The sequence below is a fragment of the Engraulis encrasicolus genome, chromosome 20 (genome assembly GCF_034702125.1).
Source record: "Engraulis encrasicolus isolate BLACKSEA-1 chromosome 20, IST_EnEncr_1.0, whole genome shotgun sequence".
NCBI lineage: Eukaryota > Metazoa > Chordata > Actinopteri > Clupeiformes > Engraulidae > Engraulis > Engraulis encrasicolus.
In genome coordinates this window covers 47,384,957-47,404,956 of record NC_085876.1, presented here as the reverse complement: position 1 = coordinate 47,404,956, position 20,000 = coordinate 47,384,957, and the positions used below count along the sequence as shown (strand labels likewise).

The 20,000-nt window shown below is 44.3% G+C and overlaps 1 protein-coding gene across 1 annotated transcript in view; it reads left to right on the top strand.

Annotated features, from left to right (window-relative positions):
• LOC134436701 (sodium bicarbonate cotransporter 3-like) overlaps positions 1-20,000 on the top strand; it is a 177,808-nt gene that overhangs the window by 60,546 nt on the left and 97,262 nt on the right. The window contains exon 3 of the mRNA XM_063186038.1: positions 3,785-3,940. Coding sequence (XP_063042108.1) covers positions 3,785-3,940 — 156 coding nt within the window. The remainder of the gene's footprint in view (positions 1-3,784; positions 3,941-20,000) is intronic.

The following is a 20,000-nucleotide window of genomic DNA, read 5'->3' as shown; positions in this document are numbered from 1 at the left end:
AGGAAGGGAGGGAGGACAGAGTGAAGGAGGGAGGAAAGAAGGAAGGAAGGGAGGAGATGAGGACAGAAGGAAGGGAGGGATGGAGGAAGGAAGGACAGAAGGAAGTATAGAAGGAAAGGAAGGAAGGAAGGAAGGGAGGAAGGAAATGGTTGTAGTGGGTATTCACTAGAGCTGTAACGATACACTTAACTCACGTTTCGGATCGTATCATGATGTTGGACCTATGGTTTGATACACCCCACGATTTTTAATAATCTATCATTTAAAATTAATTGACTTTTATTTTACATTTGAAGCTTGGATGAAGAGTAAAAGTAATTGAAAGGGTGTATCACAATACTTTCTCGTTTAGATTAAATATTGTTGCCATTGTATTTACAAAGGAAGGATAGAAAGAAAGGAAATGTTTGTAATAGGTACCGACATATGAAGGATGGGAGGACGGAAGGTAGGAAGGAAAGTGTGTGTAGTGTCTATTGATAAAAAGGAAGGATGGGAGGGAGAGAGTGAGGGAGGAAATAAATTGAAATAAATTGAAGTGTATGTGGGATCACGTTTCCAGTGCTGGCACACACAGCAGGAGCCGAAATGTCGAGAGGAGTCAAGATGCCGCCCTGAGTCAGAAAGGGCATCACTCACTGGTGCAAATCGCTGGCATCGCTCACCAGTCACTGGCTGGCATGCTCGGCATCCTTGGCTGGCATTCAGAGGGTGTCAAGATGCTGCTAACGTGGCAGAGCAGAGTCAGAGAGGGCATCAGTGACTACACTAGCGGGCATCATTACCATTGCTGCCTATTCTATTCCACTGGCTGTCCTCATTGACTCGTTCAATGGTTGGCATTGCCCACTGGTTGGCTGGTTGGCTCGGCATCCTTGGCAGACGTTCAGAGGGTGTCAAGATACATCTAACATGGCAGAACTAAGTCAGAGAGGGCATTACCATTGCTGACTTTTCCACTGACTGTCATCATTGACTCGTTCACTGGTTGGCATTGCCCACTGGTTGACTGGTTGGCTTGGCATCCTTGGCAGACGTTCAGAGAGTGTCAAGATACATCTAACATGGCAGAACTAAGTCAGAGAGGGCATTACCATTGCTGCCTTTTCTATACCACTGGTGTCGTGTCATCATTGACTCGTTCACTGGTTGGCATTGCCCACTGGTTGGCTGGTTGGCTTGGCATCCTTGGCAGACGTTCAGAGGGTGTCAAGATACAGTACATCTAACATGGCAGACCTAAGTCAGAGAGGGCATTACCATTGCTGCCTATTCCACTGGTGTCGTGTCATCATTGACTCGAGGTTCACTGGTTGGCATTGCCCACTGGCTGGTTGGCTTAAGTTGGCAGACATTCAGAGGGTGTCAAGATACATCTAACATGGCAGGACTAAGTCAGAGAGGGTATTACCATTGCTGACTTTTCCACTGGTGTCATCATGGACTCGTTCACTGGTTGGCATTGCCCACTGGTTGGCTGGTTGGCTTGGCATCCTTGGCAGACATTCAGAGATTGTCAAGATGTCACAAATGTTGTAGTCCTGAGTCAGAGAGGGAATTGCTGACTAGTTGGTTGGTTGATTGGCTGGCGTCAATGAATCACAGACATTGCTCATTGGCCCTTACAGATTTGTCCATTTTCTGGTATTATTGCCATCGGTCATGTTTTTTTTTTGAAAATAAATTAAAAAAAAAAAAACTAAATGCTGTATCAAATGTATATGTAAATGAAAAAACATTGAAAAATGTTAATGAGTTTAAATATTTGGGAGTGACCTTAGACTCCACACTTGTCCATTTCCTGGTATTATTACCATCGCTGGCGTCCCCGATTGGTCTAACTGGTTGGCATCGGTGGCATCGTCGACATTCCTGATTGGTCAAATGTCTGGCATAGTCTACTGGCTGGGTAGCTGGCATCCTGATAGCCTTCTGTGCTCATTGCTTTGATCCGCTCCTGTTACAGTGCCAAGCGCCCACCCACGGCCTGCACTGCCAAGACAATAACATTTTTTGCCCTCTGATAGAGCACTTGAAGCTGAGCAAATGCAATTGGGTTTATTGCTGCAGCAAGAGAGGGGGTGGGTGGACGTGGCAATCTCAGCAAGTACTGGAAAAGAGCCCTTCTGAAGCTTCTATCTACTTTTTTATTGATCACTTTGTCTCATTTTTTTTTTATCGTTTTCACGTTGTCTGATAATACTTCTAGAAAAAAAAATCACTCAGTTTAAAAACTTCATGGGGGAACATTTTACAAGTGCCTTGAAGAAAGTCTTTATGCAACTTTTGTAAACTGTTTGATCTCTGTGATACTATTTATGTATCTATTTATTTATTTATTTGAGTATAAATACGTCTCAGTTGGTACCCACTGCTCAAACCTTATACTAGGTTATTCTCATATTAGAAGGAAGAGTTATTGTGCTCCATCTGAAATGTCGACTGTTATATTTTTTGTGCTCTCCCTCTTCTTCTATTACTGTGTGTTTGTATTCTTCCTTTGCGGTTATTACACACCTCTCTTCCTTCAGACAGTGTTGCCAGATGTGTCTGATCAAGTCCCGCCCAAAAGGTGCTCAAAAACCGCTCTCTAAATTCCTTCCAATTTAAATAAATTGCATTTATTTCTATGGGCATAAAACTGCAGGAAAGAAAGCCAAATGGCCGATTTGTCTCGTTTTTACCCACAGACGGCCATCCCAAGCAGCCCAATTGGGCGGGTAATCTGGCAACACTGCCTTCAACGTGTCTGTGGCATTCACTTCTCTCCATCTTTGCACTGTATCTCTCCTCATTATTGTTCCATCTGGGTTTTTTTTGCCTGCTCTAGTTTTCTTTTTCTACTTTTATTGCAAACTTTTTATTTCTTTCCTGTGATTAATGTACTGTACCTCTTCATCTATGTGCCTTCCCCTGTCCTTGTTCTAGAAACTTCTCTCTCTCTCTCTCTCTCTCTCTCTCTCTCTCTCTCTCTCTCTCTCTCTCTCTCTCTCTGTCTCTCTCTCTCTCTCTCTCTCTCTCTCTGTCCCTCTAGCTCCACTTGTTCTTATTAATCATATCATATCCTATCATATGATGTTCATATTGTATCTCTCCATCTCCCTTGTCTCTGTCCCCCAGGCCGCCATGCGGTTTACAATGTGATGGTGCATGTGCCTCTGCTGAGGGCTGTCCATACAGTATCTCTCTCTCTCTTTCAATCCAAGATTCTTTTTAATAGTCCCGAAGGAAATTTGTCTTGGACATACATTTGTGATGTTAACATCTCTGTCTCTCTACCACCTTTCCCTCTGGTCACTGTGCAGTGTGTTTGGGGCAGAGCCATGGCAGTAAGATAAGCCCATTGACCTCAGTGTTCCACTTTCACAGAACAATGAAGACTCATAGAGCATATGCCCCTGTTGAGGGACCGTGCCTCTCTCTGTGAGGTTAACTCCTCTCTCTCTCTCTCTCTCTCTCTTTCTCCCCCTCTTTCTCAGTCTCTCTCTCTCTCTCTCTCTCTCTCTCTCTCTTTCTCTTTCTCTCCTCTCTCTCTCTCTCTCTCTCTCTCTCTCTCTCTCCCCCTCTTTCTCTCTCTCTCTGTCTCTCTCTCTCTCCCTCTCGGTCTCTCTCTCTCTCTCATTATATCTCTCTCTCTCTCCCTCTTCCCTCACTCTTGGGTGTATGTGGGTGGTGCACGTGCTCTTGTTGAGGTCTGCTCAGCTCTGCTCTTCAATCTCTCTCTCTCTCTCTCCGTCATGTTAACCTCTCTCTCTCTCTCTCTCTCTCTCCCTCTCTCCCCCAGGCCACCGTGCGGTGTACGTGGGGGTGCACGTGCCCCTGGGGCGGGAGAGCAAGCGTCGCCACCGCCACCGCAGCCACAAGCACCATCACAAGAAGAAGAAGGACAGAGACTCACGCGACTCAGACCCAGAGACCGGCCGCGAGTCACCCACACACGGTACTGGACACTACAGATGTGTGTGTGTGTGCGCGTGTGTGTGTGTGATTGTTTGTAAGTGTGTGTTTGAGAGAGCACTGGTGTCACTTTTACCTCTTATTCACTTTACTTGAAAACCTGCTGCTACTAAGTATTGTACCCCAAACACAATTTCGTTGCCTTTTTGACAATGACAATAAACTCTAGACAGTCACCCACACACGGTATTGGACACTACAGATGCATAGACAGTCACCCACACACCGTATTGGACACTACAGATACATAGATAGTCACCCACACACGGTATTGGACACTACAGATGCATAGACAGTCACCCACACACCGTATTGGACACTACAGATGCATAGACAGTCACCCACACACACACGGTACTGGACACCACAAATGCATAGACAGTCACCCACACACGGTACTGACACCACAGATGCATAGACAGTCACCCACACACGGTATTGGACACTACAAATGCATAGACAGTCACCCACACATGGTATTGGACACTACAAATGCATAGACAGTCACCCACACATGGTATTGGACACTACAAATGCATAGACAGTCACCCACACATGGTACTGGACACTACAAATGCATAGACAGTCACCCACACACCGTACTGACACCACAGATGCATAAAAACAATCACCCACACATGGTACTGGACACTTCAAATGCATAGACAGTCACCCACACACGGTACTGACACCACAGATGCATAGACAGTCACCCACACACCGTACTGGACACTACAAATGCATACTGTAGACAGTCACCCACACACCGTACTGGACAATGCAAAAGGATGGTTCAACATAGTACAACTGATGTTCTCCCACCTTTCAATAAGCTTATTTTTTGTCTACTTTCAAGTAACAGTAACCAGTGAGTCAAGTCAATCTTAATTGAACACAAAAATAATCCAATTGTAAATTGTAGAACTAGAGGTTTAAGACATTTTAACCCCAGCGTACACACACACATACACACACACACACACACACACACACACACACACACACACACACACACACACACACACACACACACACACACACACACACACACACACACACACACACACACACACACACACACACACACACACACACACACACACACACACAAATGGAAATGATGTAATGTTTACAGTGTAAGCTTTGAATTCCTATACTCAGGCTAAACAGTAGGGTACACAAGCAGAATTAAAATTTTGCTCTGCAAAAACAATCTGCAACAGTGGCACCTGTGAGCTTTTTTATTACTTGAGGGGGGAAAAAAAATTATATATATATATATATTTGTCTCCCCAGCAACAGGTGGAACTTTTATTATGGGAAAATACTGCATTGGTACAGGAGCTCCCATTCTAATGCAGCTGCACCCTAACCTTACATAACCCCACGGCCATGCACTGGTGAGAGAGAGAGAGAGAGAGAGAGAGAGAGAGAGAGAGAGAGAGAGAGAGAGAGAGAGAGAGAGAGAGAGAGAGAGAGAGAGAGAGAGAGAGAGAGAGAGAGAGAGAGAGGGTGAGAGAGAGAAAGTCTGACCTCACATAACCCTCCCATCTCCCCTGTGAACAGTTAAGTGTTTAGATAAGTGTGGTGTGCCTCTGGGCTCTGGCTGGGAGGGGGAACTGAGCTATTTGTTTTGGGCCACTGGCAGGTTTGCTTTAGGAGAGAAATGGGACATTCAGCATACTAATAAACTTGCCTCTTGATCAATTAATTACATCTTACCTGTAATTGCCCCCTCTACTTACCCAACCTGCATCTTTAAGACCAGAATACAAGTGCTAAATTAACTAAAGGTCAGACTGTCTTCACTTTGTCCAAAATCCTTATTCGACTTTTCCCCTTTGGCTGGTGACTGGGAGGGTTGCCAGATGAGGCTGATGATTTCCAGCCCAAAAAATGCTCAAAACCCGCCAAGAAGCACAAAATCCCGCCCAATTCTATTGGTTTCTATGGTGAAAATTGGGCTGGTTTTTCTGCTATATGATATTTTTTCCCGCACACGGCCATCCTAAGCAGCCCAATTGGACGGGAAATAGCCCAATCTGGCAACACTGGTGACTGGGAGGGCATGGAAATTTCCAGCATAGGATAGGATAGGATAGGATACTTTTTTATTCAATATCTTTTCAGGAAATATGTACAGATCATTATTTTTAACATTGATATTGAAAGGTAAAAAACCCCAAAAAGCCGCTCTTGGCTGCTTGTCGCGGGGAAACCCAAAGAGACAAAATACAGAGAATAAAGAAAAAGACTAATACTAAAAGAAAAACAGAGTAAAAGAAGAGAAAAGAAAGAAGAAAAAAGAAAAGAAAAGTTATGAGTTTGAACTAAAAAACGACATTTAGATCAGCACTCCATGTGACTTGGCCTCACACAAATCCCACCTCACTCACGCAACCCCCCCACCCCCAACAGTCAACAGCATCCATCTTCAAGCGCCTTCACTCCCTTCACTCAGCACTGAGCTCTTAAGCATTTATACTAATCAGTTGGCTCAGCACACAGCACACAGGCTGGCATTGATGCTGCTGCTGCTGCTGCTGAAGGCTCCCTCTGTAGCTTCATAAATACAGCAAATACTCTAAACTCCCCAGTACTGAAACTGCCAGCCGCAGAAACCAGCAGTGTTTTATATTTGTTGTGTCCAATTATGTCACTAAAGACTAGAACTCTGACATGGATATTTTTTTTCTTAGTTTGCACTCAATCTCTCTCTCTCTCACTTTCTCTCTCTCTCTCTTTCTCTCTCTCTCACTTTCTCTCTCTCTCTCTCTCTCTCTCTCTCTCTCTCTCTCTGTCTCTCTCCACTCTCTCTCTCTCTCTCTCTCTCTCTCTCTCTCTCTCTCTCTCTCTCTCTCTCTCTCTCTCTCTCTCTCTCTCTCTCTCTCGCTCTCTCTCTCTCCACTCTCTTTCTCTCTCTCTGTCTCCACTCTCTTTCCTTTCCCCGTACCTCAGGAACTCACTCTGAGGACACAGTGTTCCAGAGCCTCAGACAGGCACAGGCACCTGTCATTAATTTCAGTGTGTGTGTGTGTGTGTGTGTGTGTGTGTGTGTGTGTGTGTGTGTGTGTGTGTGTGTGTGTGTGTGTGTGTGTGTGTGTGTGTGTGTGTGTGTGTGTGTGTGTGTGTGTGTGTGAGAGTGTGAGAGATGAGAGACAGAGAGAGAGAGAGAGAGAGAGAGAGATGATCTCTGTATTCTCGGTACTTGCACTATTGTTCTTTTGGCAACTCCATGCTACTCCTCTTTCTCTCCATGCTCTGATTTCATGCTGTGCTGGTTGTCCTTATGCCTACGGCCCTAACACATTAGGAGCAGGTGGAGAGTTGTGGCCATTTGTGTATATGGGAGTTTTTTCGCGGAGAGGTGGGTAGGGATTTGTGTTTATGTATACCATAGGTGGAAGATTATGGGTGGAGAAGTTCATGGGGATTTGTTTTTATGTAGGTGGGAGATTATGGGTGGAGAAATGGATGGGGATTTGTGTTTATGTATAGGAGCTTATAGGTGGAGAAGTGGATGGGGATTTGTGTTTAGAGAGAGAGAGAGAGAGACAGAGAGAGAGAGAGAGAGAGAGAGAGAGAGAGAGAGAGAGAGAGAGAGAGAGAGAGAGAGAGAGAGGGAGATTATCTCTGTATTCTCGGTACTTGCACTATTGTTCTTTTGGCAACTCCATGCTACTCCTCTTTCTCTCCATGCTCTGATTTCCTGTTGTGCTGGCTGTCCTTATGCCTAGGGCTCTAACACATTAGGAGCAGGTGGAGAGTTGTGGCCATTTGTGTATATGTTTTTTTTGGCCAAGAGGTGTGCGGGGATTTGTGTTTATACCATAGGTGGGAGCTTATGGGTGGAGAAGTGGATGGGGATTTGTTTTTATGTATGTGGGAGCTTATGGGTGGAGAAATGGATGGGGATTTGTTTTTATGTAGGTGGGAGATTATGGGTGGAGAAATGGATGGGGATTTGTGTTTATGTATAGGAGCTTATAGGTGGAGAAGTGGATGGGGATTTGTGTTTATGAATGTGGGAGCTTATGGGTGGAGAAGTGGATGGGGATTTGTGTTTATGAATGTGGGAGCTTATAGGTGGAGAAGTGGATGGGGATTTGTGTTTATGAATGTGGGAGCTTATGGGTGGAGAAGTGGATGGGGATTTGTGTTATATACCATAGGTGGGAGATTATGGGTGGAGAAGGTGATGGGGATTTGTGTTTATGTATGTGGGAGCTTATGGGTGGAGAAGTGGATGGGGATTTGTGTTTATGTATGTGGGAGCTTATGGGTGGAGAAGTGGATGGGGATTTGTGTTTATGTATGTGGGAGCTTATGGGTGGAGAAGGTGATGGGGATTTGTGTTTATGAATGTGGGAGCTTATGGGTGGAGAAGTGGATGGGGATTTGTGTTTATGTATGTGGGAGCTTATGGGTGGAGAAGTGGATGGGGATTTGTGTACATCAGAGACTGCTGATAATACGACACTACACTTACCTGAACACCCAGTAATCTCTTTTAGTTGTTTTTGTCCAGAATTCATGCTGCCCGAAATTCACTAATGTTTCCTTTTTCATGAATACTTACCACCACCGTCAAATTCTAAGTATTCATTATGACTGGAAAATTTGCACTTTTCATACATATAAAAAATGACTCTACTTGGACCATACTAGAAAATATTTGTTAATTACTTAGTAAACTTTCATGTAAAGATCAAATTTGGCAATAGGCAGCCCAGTTTTAATGAGCAGCATAGTTGCAGTACCTTTTTTGACCATTTCCTGCACAGTGTCCCTTTAAATCCCCATTCACCTTACAGTGTAGTACTACACAGAGCCACCTCAGGACACACAAGCCACCTGAGGACACCCAGGGACAGTGATGGAGCTGCTACCATATCTCATCCCTGTTCAGTTTATCACCACTGTTGCCTTCTGAACACACACACACACACTCACACACACACACACACACACACACACACACACACACACACACACACACACACACACACACACACACACACACACACACACAACACACACACACACACACACACACACACACACACACACTTGATTCAGGACACAAGTCGATTTGACAGTATGAAATATGGCAACAGGATTGGAAAAGGCAACTCTGCTCACCACACACTCAACACACACACACACACACTCAACACACACACACACACACACACACACACACACACACACACACACACACACACACACACACACACACACACACACACACACACACACACACACACACACACACACACACACACACACACACACACACACACACACACACACACACACACACACACACACACACATTATCTATTCCCTTTGTGTGTCCCAAAAGAGAGACCAGAGGAGAAATATAATCTGAGTCAGACCAACCAACAGAGAGAGAGAGAGAGAGAGAGAGAGAGAGAGAGAGAGAGAGAGAGAGAGAGAGAGAGAGAGAGAGAGAGAGAGAGCAAAAGACTAAGTGTGCGAAGTGTGTGTGTGTGTGTGTGTGTGTGTGTGTCTGTGTCTGTGTGCATGTGCATGTGCATGCGTGTGCGTCTTTTGTCTGTGTTAATGTCAATGTCTTTGTCTGTCTGTTACATGTACGTATGTGTGACAGGAGAGAGGGTGATATTGTATGTGTGGCAGGAGAGAGGGTGATATTGTGTGGTGTGTGAATCTATAGCTCCTGCTGAGCCCTAACACCAGAGATACTTTAAGTATATAGAGCTATGCCAATGTAATAGGTTGCTATTAACCTAACATGACCAGGTTCCGGTCTGCCTAAAGGGGCGTGTCATAATACTCCTAGCATTGAATAGAACAGTCCTTAGGTCTGCCTAGGTCTGCCTAAAGGGGGATTTCCCCCCCTCCCCCTTGCAATAATAGAACCCGGAAACAATGAGCCAATGGAAACTCTCTCTCTCTACTCTCTCTGCTAACACTGTAGTATTTGGGGCATGTTGGCTAGTGCTGTCAGATGTGTCTGATCAAATCTTGTGCGCTAAATTCCGCCCAATTTCAACAAATTGCATTGATTTATATGGGCACAAAAATGCAGACGGCCATCCCAAGTTTGCTGAATCTGGCAACACTGCTGTTGGCATGATGCTGAGCTGTAGGCTCTATCCAGCTTAGCACTGTGTGACATGCTGGGATGATGGGGATGTTTTTGCTCTTCTGTGTTTCGAGCTAAACAAACATCCTCCGGGCGAAGCGAAGCGGTCCAGACAGGCAGGCAGGCAGGGCTCTGCTGTATCGCACGTAGCTCTTTGGCTCTACGGACGTACGGTACAGCACCCGTACTGTAGACCTGGTACACAGCCTAACAAAACAAGGAAGCCACAGCTTATGTGGAACTCGAGGTTAGGGCTGTGCAATGTAGGGGTGGGCAATATGATGATATTAAATTATGAAATCGCAATGGCCGTCGCAATGACATATTTTCTATGTGAACCTGTGCTAAGCTGAACGTTTTCTCCCATGTTAAAATGTAAGTGCTCGCAGCCATAGAATATCACTTGACATGTATAAATAAAAGAGAAAAAGGAGGTTACGTACAGTAAGAACAGTAAGAACACTTCACCTCACCGCTACATTCTACAGCAAGCAAGTGCATTAATACATGTATCCAATGTTTGTACCAATATACGCTGCATTCTGGCTCTTGAGATTTTCGCTTTTTTAATGCAAATGTGGGTATGTTACAGCTGAATGAACACATTCTAATGAGGGTCTTAGGGCTTTAAATGCAACTTAAGATTATTTCATGTTTTTATGTTCTTCAGAGGCTAAGATATTTAGGCATAGAGGTAGAAAATAACACTACAGGTGACCCCGCCCCCCTTTTTACGGCAATCTGTCGCGGCCATTATCTGTAGGTAGATCAGAGAAATGGAAATTAACGAAAAAATGGCTTAATCATGTGAAAATGTCCATCAACACACTATACAAGGACAATAGTTGAAGTGTGTTGCTAACTATGTTCATAAAATATATAATTTGATTTTTAAATGTATTTAATCGACTCATGATTCAAGTAGATATTTAGCCTGACATTTCAAATCTGGTCTTTGATTAATGTGTTACTTCATATTCCAACAGTTTTAGTCAATTTTTTGACAGGGGTAGGCGTGTTCGCCATTGACTTGCATTGACTGAAGGTGCCTACACTACCTACGGAAGTTGGGAAGCTCCATGTGCCATTTCCCAGTGCTGTCGCAAATTGCCGTGTCACCTCTAGTGTTATTTTCTACCTCTATGTATTTAGGCTTTTATAGGCTGAGAGCAACTTTCCCAACAAGGGCTTAGGATTTCAGCAGGCATTTTTTGCAGGTGCTTTAGGCATCAATGGATTAAATGCCATGAGAATAGAGATATATGATGTAATCCAATAACGTCACAACAAGGTAAGCATTCATGTAGATGTACAACATAACACCTGCAAAACAAGTAATTTATCCTCATCAGTTGTGCTGATGCCAGATGGTGCATTCTGTTTGATATGAGAGATGATAGCTGTACCAGATGTGGTGGCAGTTTGTGCTGCGTTGTCCTACAGGACTTATACACCTTTATTGGCATTATGCAGTTGGCTGTATGACAGAACCAGCTGCCACAGGGGAGTGTGTTGAGCCATATATATACATGGGTTCACCGTGTTAGCAAACACAATATTGTGGGGAGGGGCAAGACACTGGCAGCCAACCACGTGAGATCATTTTTTGACCGACAACGGTTTCCAGCAATAAGAGGTTGAGTTGTGCGCAGTTAGTTTTTGCACAGTCAGGGGAAAACAAACATTTAGAACCCATGTGTAGTAGGTTTTTCGTTTACAAACATTTGTGTTGTGAGGAGGGGCAAGATGCTAAGCAGCCGACCACGTGAGCTCATTTTTTTGACCGACAATCAGAGGTTGAACAGTGCACAGCCAGGGTCGCACAGTCAGAGTCGCGCAGCCAGGGATTGTTTACAAACACTGAACCCATGTATACATGGGTTCTAAATTTTAGTTTTAACCTGACTGCTCGAAACTATCTGCACACAACTCAACCTGATTGTTGGAAACCGCTGTCGGTCCAAAAATTAACACATGCGGTTGGCTGCCAGTGTCTTGCCACTCCTCACAACATCGTGTTTACAAACACAGCGAACTCATGCATACTCCTCAGCTGATATGAGGTTACCGTGCTACTGTATCTTCTGTAGTGGTACTTACATGCTGTGTTAGTGTGTGTGTGTGTGTGTGTGTGTGTGTGTGTGTGTGTGTGTGTGTGTGTGTGTGTGTGTGTGTGTGTGTGTGTGTGTGTGTGTGTGTGTGTGTGTGTGTGTGTGTGTATGTGTGTGTGTGTGTGTGCATGTGTGGGAGGCATGTTGACAGTCAGTGTGTGTAAAGTAGGTAAGTAGGTGTTTGGTGTTTTCTTTTTTTTTTAGAACAGCCAGTGTCCTCATTGTCATGCCGTGAGCATTTTGTACTGCTGCCAACGACAGGTGTGCTTTCGTTTCTGCAGGAGTGTGTGTGCGTGCGTGCGTGCGTGCGTGCGTGCGTGCGTGTGACTGCAAAGGTTCTACAGTATGGAAGAGGGAAGTGCATGTGTGTGTATGCATGTGTTTGTGAGTGAGTGCATGTGTGTAGGCAAGGGTTGTATGCTCTGAACCACCAGGAGAATGCTTGGTTTTCAGGGTGATAAACAATGGATGAGACCCAGTGCAACAATGACCAAAACAATCCCTAACCTTAACCTGTCAGTGAGGAAATGTTTTCACACTTTTACTTTCACCAGTAGCAACAAAAGTACCCCAGCGAAAGGGGTCAAAACATGTGGAGTGCAGGATTTGGGCCCCACATGGAGCAAGGGCCCTTCCTTGTTGGTGTGCTCCAATAGCAGTGGCCTCACGAAGGTAGATTGGTGCATTGGTGCTGTAGCAGCATTTGGCTGGTTGGCAGGAGCCAATGTAAAGCCCAGACACATCACACACACACACGCACGCACGAGCACACACACACACACACACACACACACACACACACACACACACACACACACACACACACACACACACACACACACACACACACACACACACACACACACACACACACACACACACACACATACACTCCGCCCTTTCTCATCCTACACCTAGAGACAGCAGCACCTGAATACCAAACAGCAGAGATTGCGCGTGTGTGTGTGTGTGCCTGTGTGCGTGCGTGCGTGTATGTGTGAGAGAGAGTGAGAGAGATATTTTTTATTATTTTTAACACCCATTTATTTTGAATAGTGATACTAGTTAAAAGGGTACAGACAGACACTGACATTATGCTGTTAATGACTGAGAGAGATAGCGAGAGAGAGAGAGAGAGAGAGAGAGAGAGAGAGAGAGAGAGAGAGAGAGACTTTGACTTTTAAAAAGATTTTATTACAGAATTCATGTGGTTAATACACATACACATAGCCCACTAGGAGCTGATTTTAAAAAGAAAAATTAAATAAATAAATAAAAGAGAAGAAAGAAAAGAAAAAAAAAATGAACAGCGGTACATCAATACATTCCATCATGCTACATTTACAGGCACCCCAAAATCAGAGCCTAAAATCAAGCTCTTCACCTCTGACTGTACACAAGGCACTATTTTGGCACCATATGCCCTCAAAAGCAACAATATCTTTCATTTCCTTGTAAAAATGAAAATCAATCAAAATCCTTGATTTAACCAGTGTTGAGAACATTAGAACCAAGTCATCATTTATGTCCAACTCCACTTTGTGTTTCCTGCTCATATATATACAGCGCCCTCAATAATTATTGGCACCCGTGGTTGAGATGTGTTAAAAGCCTTCAAATAAATTCAGTGTTTATTGCAGAAGAATACTGTCACACTGAAAATTTTAGGAAAATGTAGCCTTCAACTCAAATGAATTGTAGGAAAATAAAAAAAATCCCTGACTAAAAAATAATTATTTTTCATTAAATCACCTGTTCCACAATTATTGGCACCCTTAACAATTCCCAGGAAATAAATATAATTGAAGCATTTCTGTCATTTCTACAGTAGTTTACAAAGTTTACCAGAGTATGTAGAAACATTTAATTAGTAATTCATCACTTCCTGTTTCCCTGGGGTATAAATATGACGTGACACCGAGGCCATTTCTCTTATCCACTCTTAAACATGGGAAAGACAAAGGAACACAGCATACAAGTGAGGCAGATGTGCGTCAACCTTCACAGGTCAGGCAGAGGCTACAAGAAGATTGCCACTCAACTGCAGCTGCCCATATCTACTGTGAGAGGAATAATTAAGAAGTTCAAAACAACTGGAACAGTGGTAAACAAGCCTGGACGAGGACCCAAGTTTATTTTGCCACCACGCACAGGAGGATGGTAAGAGAAATCAAATTATCTCCAAAGCTCACTGTTACAGAATTACAACAAATGGTAGCATCCTGGGGTCACAAAGTCTCCAAATCAACCATCAGGCGCTGTCTACACGCCAACAAGCTGTTTGGGAGGCATGCACGGAGAAAACCTTTCCTCACCCACAATCATAAACGCAAACGTCTGGAGTTCGCCCAGCGGTATTGGGGCTTTAACTGGGACCGTGTGCTTTGGTCAGATGAGACCAAGATTGAGTTTTTTGGCAACAAATACTCTAAGTGGGTCTGGCGTGCCACAAAAGATGCGCATGCTGAAAAGCACCTCATACCCACTGTGAAGTATGGGGGTGGGTCAGTGATGCTGTGGGGCTGTTTCGCTTCCAAAGGCCCTGGGAAGCTTGTTAGGGTGCATGGCATCATGAATGCTTTGAAATACCAGGACATTTTAAATCAAAATCTGTTGCCCTCTGCCAAAAAGCTGAAGATGGGTCGTCACTGGGTCTTTCAGCAAGACAATGACCCTAAACATATGGCCAAATCTACACAGAAATGGTTAACCAGACACAAAATCAAGCTCCTCCCATGGCCATCTCAGTCCCCAGACCTCAACCCCATTGAGAACCTGTGGGGTGAGCTGAAGAGGAGAGTACAGAGGAGAGGACCCAGGTCTCTGGATGATTTAGAGAGATTCTGCAAAGAGGAATGGCTGAAGATCCCTCATTCTGTCTTTTCCCATCTTGTGAAACATTATAGGAGAAGATTAGGTGCTGTTTTGTTGGCAAAAGGGGGTTGTACAAAATATTAACAACAGGGGTGCTAATAATTGTGACACACATTATTTGATGCCAAATAATTATTTCTTTATGTGGGATTTTTTCCCCACTGAATAAATGCACAAACTTTTCCATTAAGGTCCCATATTATTTAGAGAAAAATAATAATAATTGGAAGCTAAAAAACACATCTCAACCAGGGGTGCCAATAATAATGGAGGGCACTGTAGCTAACTTGGCCTGACCAATAACACAATTCAAGAGCTGACACTTTTGGCTCTGTTTCCTGAAATACTTGAAACCAAAAATAAAGGTGGTCATTGTGATCTCTTCATTAAACCCATTGAACAATTATTTTAAGACCGAAAAGAGAACACCCAACCTATTGCACTGCATAAATGCATGAAAAACAGTTTCCCTCGTTGTACAAAAAGGGCAGTCTTGGGTTACATCAGAGTTGAGGATAGAAATAAAAGCATTAACTGCTACAGCCCCATGCAAGATACGCCACTGCAGGTCTCCCACCCTCTTAATTAATGGTGACTTGTATAAAGCTCTCCACTGAGGTTTCACATTTTGCTCAACCTGAAGCACGTCCCGCCATGGTGTGTCGACCCTCAAGTGAAGCCCCTTTATATTCAGGGCCAAGACACACAACTTGTACAAAGATTTAGATGAAGGAAGACTAGCTCCCAGGAAAAGCACAGGTTTACCACTAGCACCCTCATACCCATTCACAAAAATGGGAATTGGTCCTTTTTGTCAGGAAGAAGAGTCCCACTACAGTACCCAGCCAGCTTTGTTAATATGTCTCTGTTCAGCAAGGACTTCCATTTCCCCAGGGCCTGACTGATGACCCGCACGGATTTGACCCCCGAACGCTCTGCCAAGCCCCTCGCATCACCCAGAGTCGGTCCAGCAGCTTCAACTAGATCCCCAACAGTGATCATCTTGGCTTTGAGGAGTGTTTCCCCATGCAAGGGGAATCCCTCGGATGACAGATCCAGCCTCGCACCATAAACCAAAGGTTCTTGAAGTGTCCAGTACAGAGAGGCGGTGCTCTGATCTCTGCACACTGTAAGCAAGGACCACACTTTGAACAGGTTTCTATAAAACACAGGGATACTGTTTAAGTCCATCAACTTTGGATTCATCCAGAACAGAGTCTTATCCAGACCCAGGCCCCCATAAGACTTCAGGATAGTAGACGCAACTGCTCTCCAGCTGGATGTTACAGTCTCTGTTAGAAATCTTTGCAAAAAACATAAGCGGAAGGCAGCAGTCCTACTCAGTAGGTGTACTAGGCCATGGCCGCCTTCCTCTTTAGGCAGGTAAACAACATATTGTGGGACCCAGTGTAATTTATCAAAAAAAAAATTCAACAAAATTGACTGAAGCTTTGGTAAAAGTTGGGCAGGAGGGTCAACACATGCAAGGCGGTGCCACAGGGATGAAGCTACCAAATTGTTAATAACAAGGACACGCCCTCTAAAGGACATGTTCTTCACCAAAAAGTTCCACTTTTCCAGCCGCCCCTTAACTTTTTCAATAATGCCATCAAAGTTTTTCTGCATGATTGCAGCATTCCCCAAAAACACCCCCAGGTATTTGAAACCGTCCTTCGTCCATATCAGGCCGCCAGGAACAGTAGGTGTTCCATGCTGCCACCTGCCAATTTGCACGGCCACACTCTTCCCCCAGTTCACTTTTGCAGAAGAACACTTGTTAAAATCATTAAAGATTCTCAACATGGTATCAACATCCCTCTGGCAACTCACTATTATGGCAACATCATCCGCATAGGCAGACATCTTAAACACATGCTCACAATTTGGAATCTTAACTCCATTAATATGTTCCCTTAATTTGACAAGGAGAGGTTCAATGGCCAAGGAGTAGAGCATACCCGACAAGGGGCAACCCTGCCTAATGCCCCTGCTAACTTTAAAAGGAATGCACAAGTCACCATTAATTTTCAGCACACTTTCAATGTCACTGTACAATGCTCGTATGTTACTAATGAAGCCGGGATCAAACCCAAAAGCTTCAAGAGCATGGTATAAGTAGCCATGTTCTGTCCTATCAAATGCCTTCTCTTGGTCTACTGAAATTATGCCAAAGTCCAACTGCTGCTTATTGCCTATTTCTATAATGTCTCTCATGAAAGCAATGTTGTCATGTATCGCCCTCCCTGGTACACAGTAGGTTTGGTCAGGATGGATCACTTCTCCAAGAACCTTGGCCAATCTATTTGCCAGCAATTTGGAAAGCAGTCGATACTCTGCACAGAGGACAGAGACAGGTCGCCATGATTTTATATCACTGAGATCCCCCTTCTTAGGCAACAGGGTAATCACTGCCCTTCGACAGCTGAGGGGCAACTGCCCCTGTTTCAGACTGTCCTGCAACACAAGTAGCACATCCGCACCAATGAAAGAAACAAATTGTAAAATTCAATGGGCAACCCATCTATGCCTGGTGTCTTGCCACTCTCCATGCTCTGGAGCGCCTCCTGCAGTTCCTCCAAAGTCAGAACCCTGCCGAGGTCTGCGTTGGCTCCACTAGACACTTGTGGGAGATTCACAAAAAAATCATGTTCAGCAACCTGCTCACTGGGGAGGTCACTCTTAAACAGTTCTTTATAGAACCTGACTGCTCGGTTTCGAATTTCTTTTTTTTCGGTCAACAGAGTACCATCCTCCCCTTTTAAAGAGTGCAAGAGTCTTTTTTGTCCATTCTTCTTCTCAAGACTGAAAAAGAACTTGGAGGGAGCATCCATCTGTTCCACGTTTTGAAACCGTGATCTAACCAAAGCTCCATGTGCAGGGATACCCAACAGATCGGCTAATAAATTATTCTTCAGTTTTAAATTGGCTCTAACCTCTTGGTTGCCTGATTGGCTAGCTAAAGTTTGAAGTCCCATTACTTCCTTTTCCAAGATTTCAATACGTTTAGCTATGTCTCTTGTGACATTGGAAGTGTACTGTTGACAAAGTTGCTTGATTTTAGTTTTCCCCATGTCCCACCACATTTGAATGGATTGGAACGAAGATTTCTCATTGCTGAACCCCTTCCAAAAAAAATTAAAAACCTCCTTGAAATGTGCATCATTCAACAGGCTGGCGTTAAAATGCCAGTATGCACTTTTTGGCCTAATGTTATTGATAAACAAATTACACAGTACCATGTGATGGTCTGAAAACCCCACAGGGAGAATGGTGCACCCCCTAAAAGAGCCCACCTGATGTTTAAAGCCATAAAAGCGATCCAGTCTTGCCATGGAGAGCCCATTTGCATAGGAATGAACCCAAGTGTACTGTCTTTGCATAGGGTGTAGGTTTCGCCATATATCCACCAAATCCTGAGAGGCTATTAATTCAAGGAGTCTTCTTTGAGACGGCATATGGGGTTCGACATGATTCCTGTCCAAACTGCTAGCAGTGCAATTAAAATCTCCACCCAGGACCAAGACATCTTCAGGGTCACAGTCCCTAATAGTGTTTTCTAGGGTTTGTAAAAAAAGCATCCTCTCAATGGATCTGATTGCTGGGGCATAAACACAAATAAAAACAAAACATTTTCTCTCAAACTGAGCCCTAACTTTCAGAAGTCTCCCACAAATTACCTCCTCAACCTGATGGGTGATGGGCAGACAACTCTTTGAAAACAGGATGGAGACCCCCCCACTAACAGAGGTATTATGACTTAGAATAGGGAGCCCATCAAATTCTCTATCCCAGTCTAGGCCATTTTGTGTGTCAGTATGTGTTTCTTGTGCAAAGGCAATGTCGATCCTCTTTTGTTTAATCGTTTCAAAAAAGAGAGCTCTTTTGCTACGGTCCCTTGCCCCATTTAGATTCAATGAAGCAATGCGTAACTCAGCCATGATGATAAATAAAAAAATTACAAACTTAAACATAATAAATGCATAGTCGGGAAGTTAACATTAATAATAACATTAAACATTTTTCCCCAGGAGATGCCGTAGCTTCCCTAGAATTCTCTTAAGACGACTGACTTCAAGTTTATCAAAGCCCCCCTCTGCAATGAATATCTCCGTTTTCTCCAAAAAATTGCTCAACATCAGGGAAATGTTCGTCAATTTGGACATCCCGTGCATACTTTGTTTTTACAAGAAAAGCTTTAATATCGTCCACTGTGTAGGAGCACTCAGGAAACCCACTCTGGCGCAAAGTGCAACGCACACTGCAGTCAGAAGCCTCCCCCTCACTCTCCGCATCGGTGGTGGTGTTTAAATCTATTAGAACAGTACTCTTTTTTGCTTGGCGTCTAGGGCGTGACTTTCCTTTTCTCTTGTGTGGTGCTTTAAACAGAGCGTCATCAAACCCAATCATCCCGTCTCAGCAACTACAGGAGTGGGATTTTCACTATCCTGCGAAAACCCCGCCTCATCTAGTTCCATCTCATCGTTACCGTGGTCGCCCACTGACTCTGCCGATACAACCGGGTCAGGGGACGCAGTAGTCATTTCAGTTTGGCTTTGCGCTGGTGGCGCGGTGTCAGTTTGGGGTTGTTCAGGCGGCTCAGGATTTTCCTCCCTCCCCTCCCCTCCACCTTCAGACGGTGCTTCACTCTGAGAGGGCTGCCCCTCTGCGTTGTCAGGTGCAGGTCGCTTTTTCGGACAATTACGCACCAAATGTCCAGTTTCCCCGCACCCAAAACACTGCATGATGTGTGTTGTGGCATAAACCACATGATTCACGCCTTCAACTTTAACGTTGATTGTCAACTCCAGGTCGCGGTCTCCTTCAATAATCATGTACAAAAAGCGTCGGAAAGACACGACATGCTTCAGTAGAGGGTTCTTACTCGCTATGCCGATCTTTTTAATTGGGGAAACAATTTTTCCATGCCT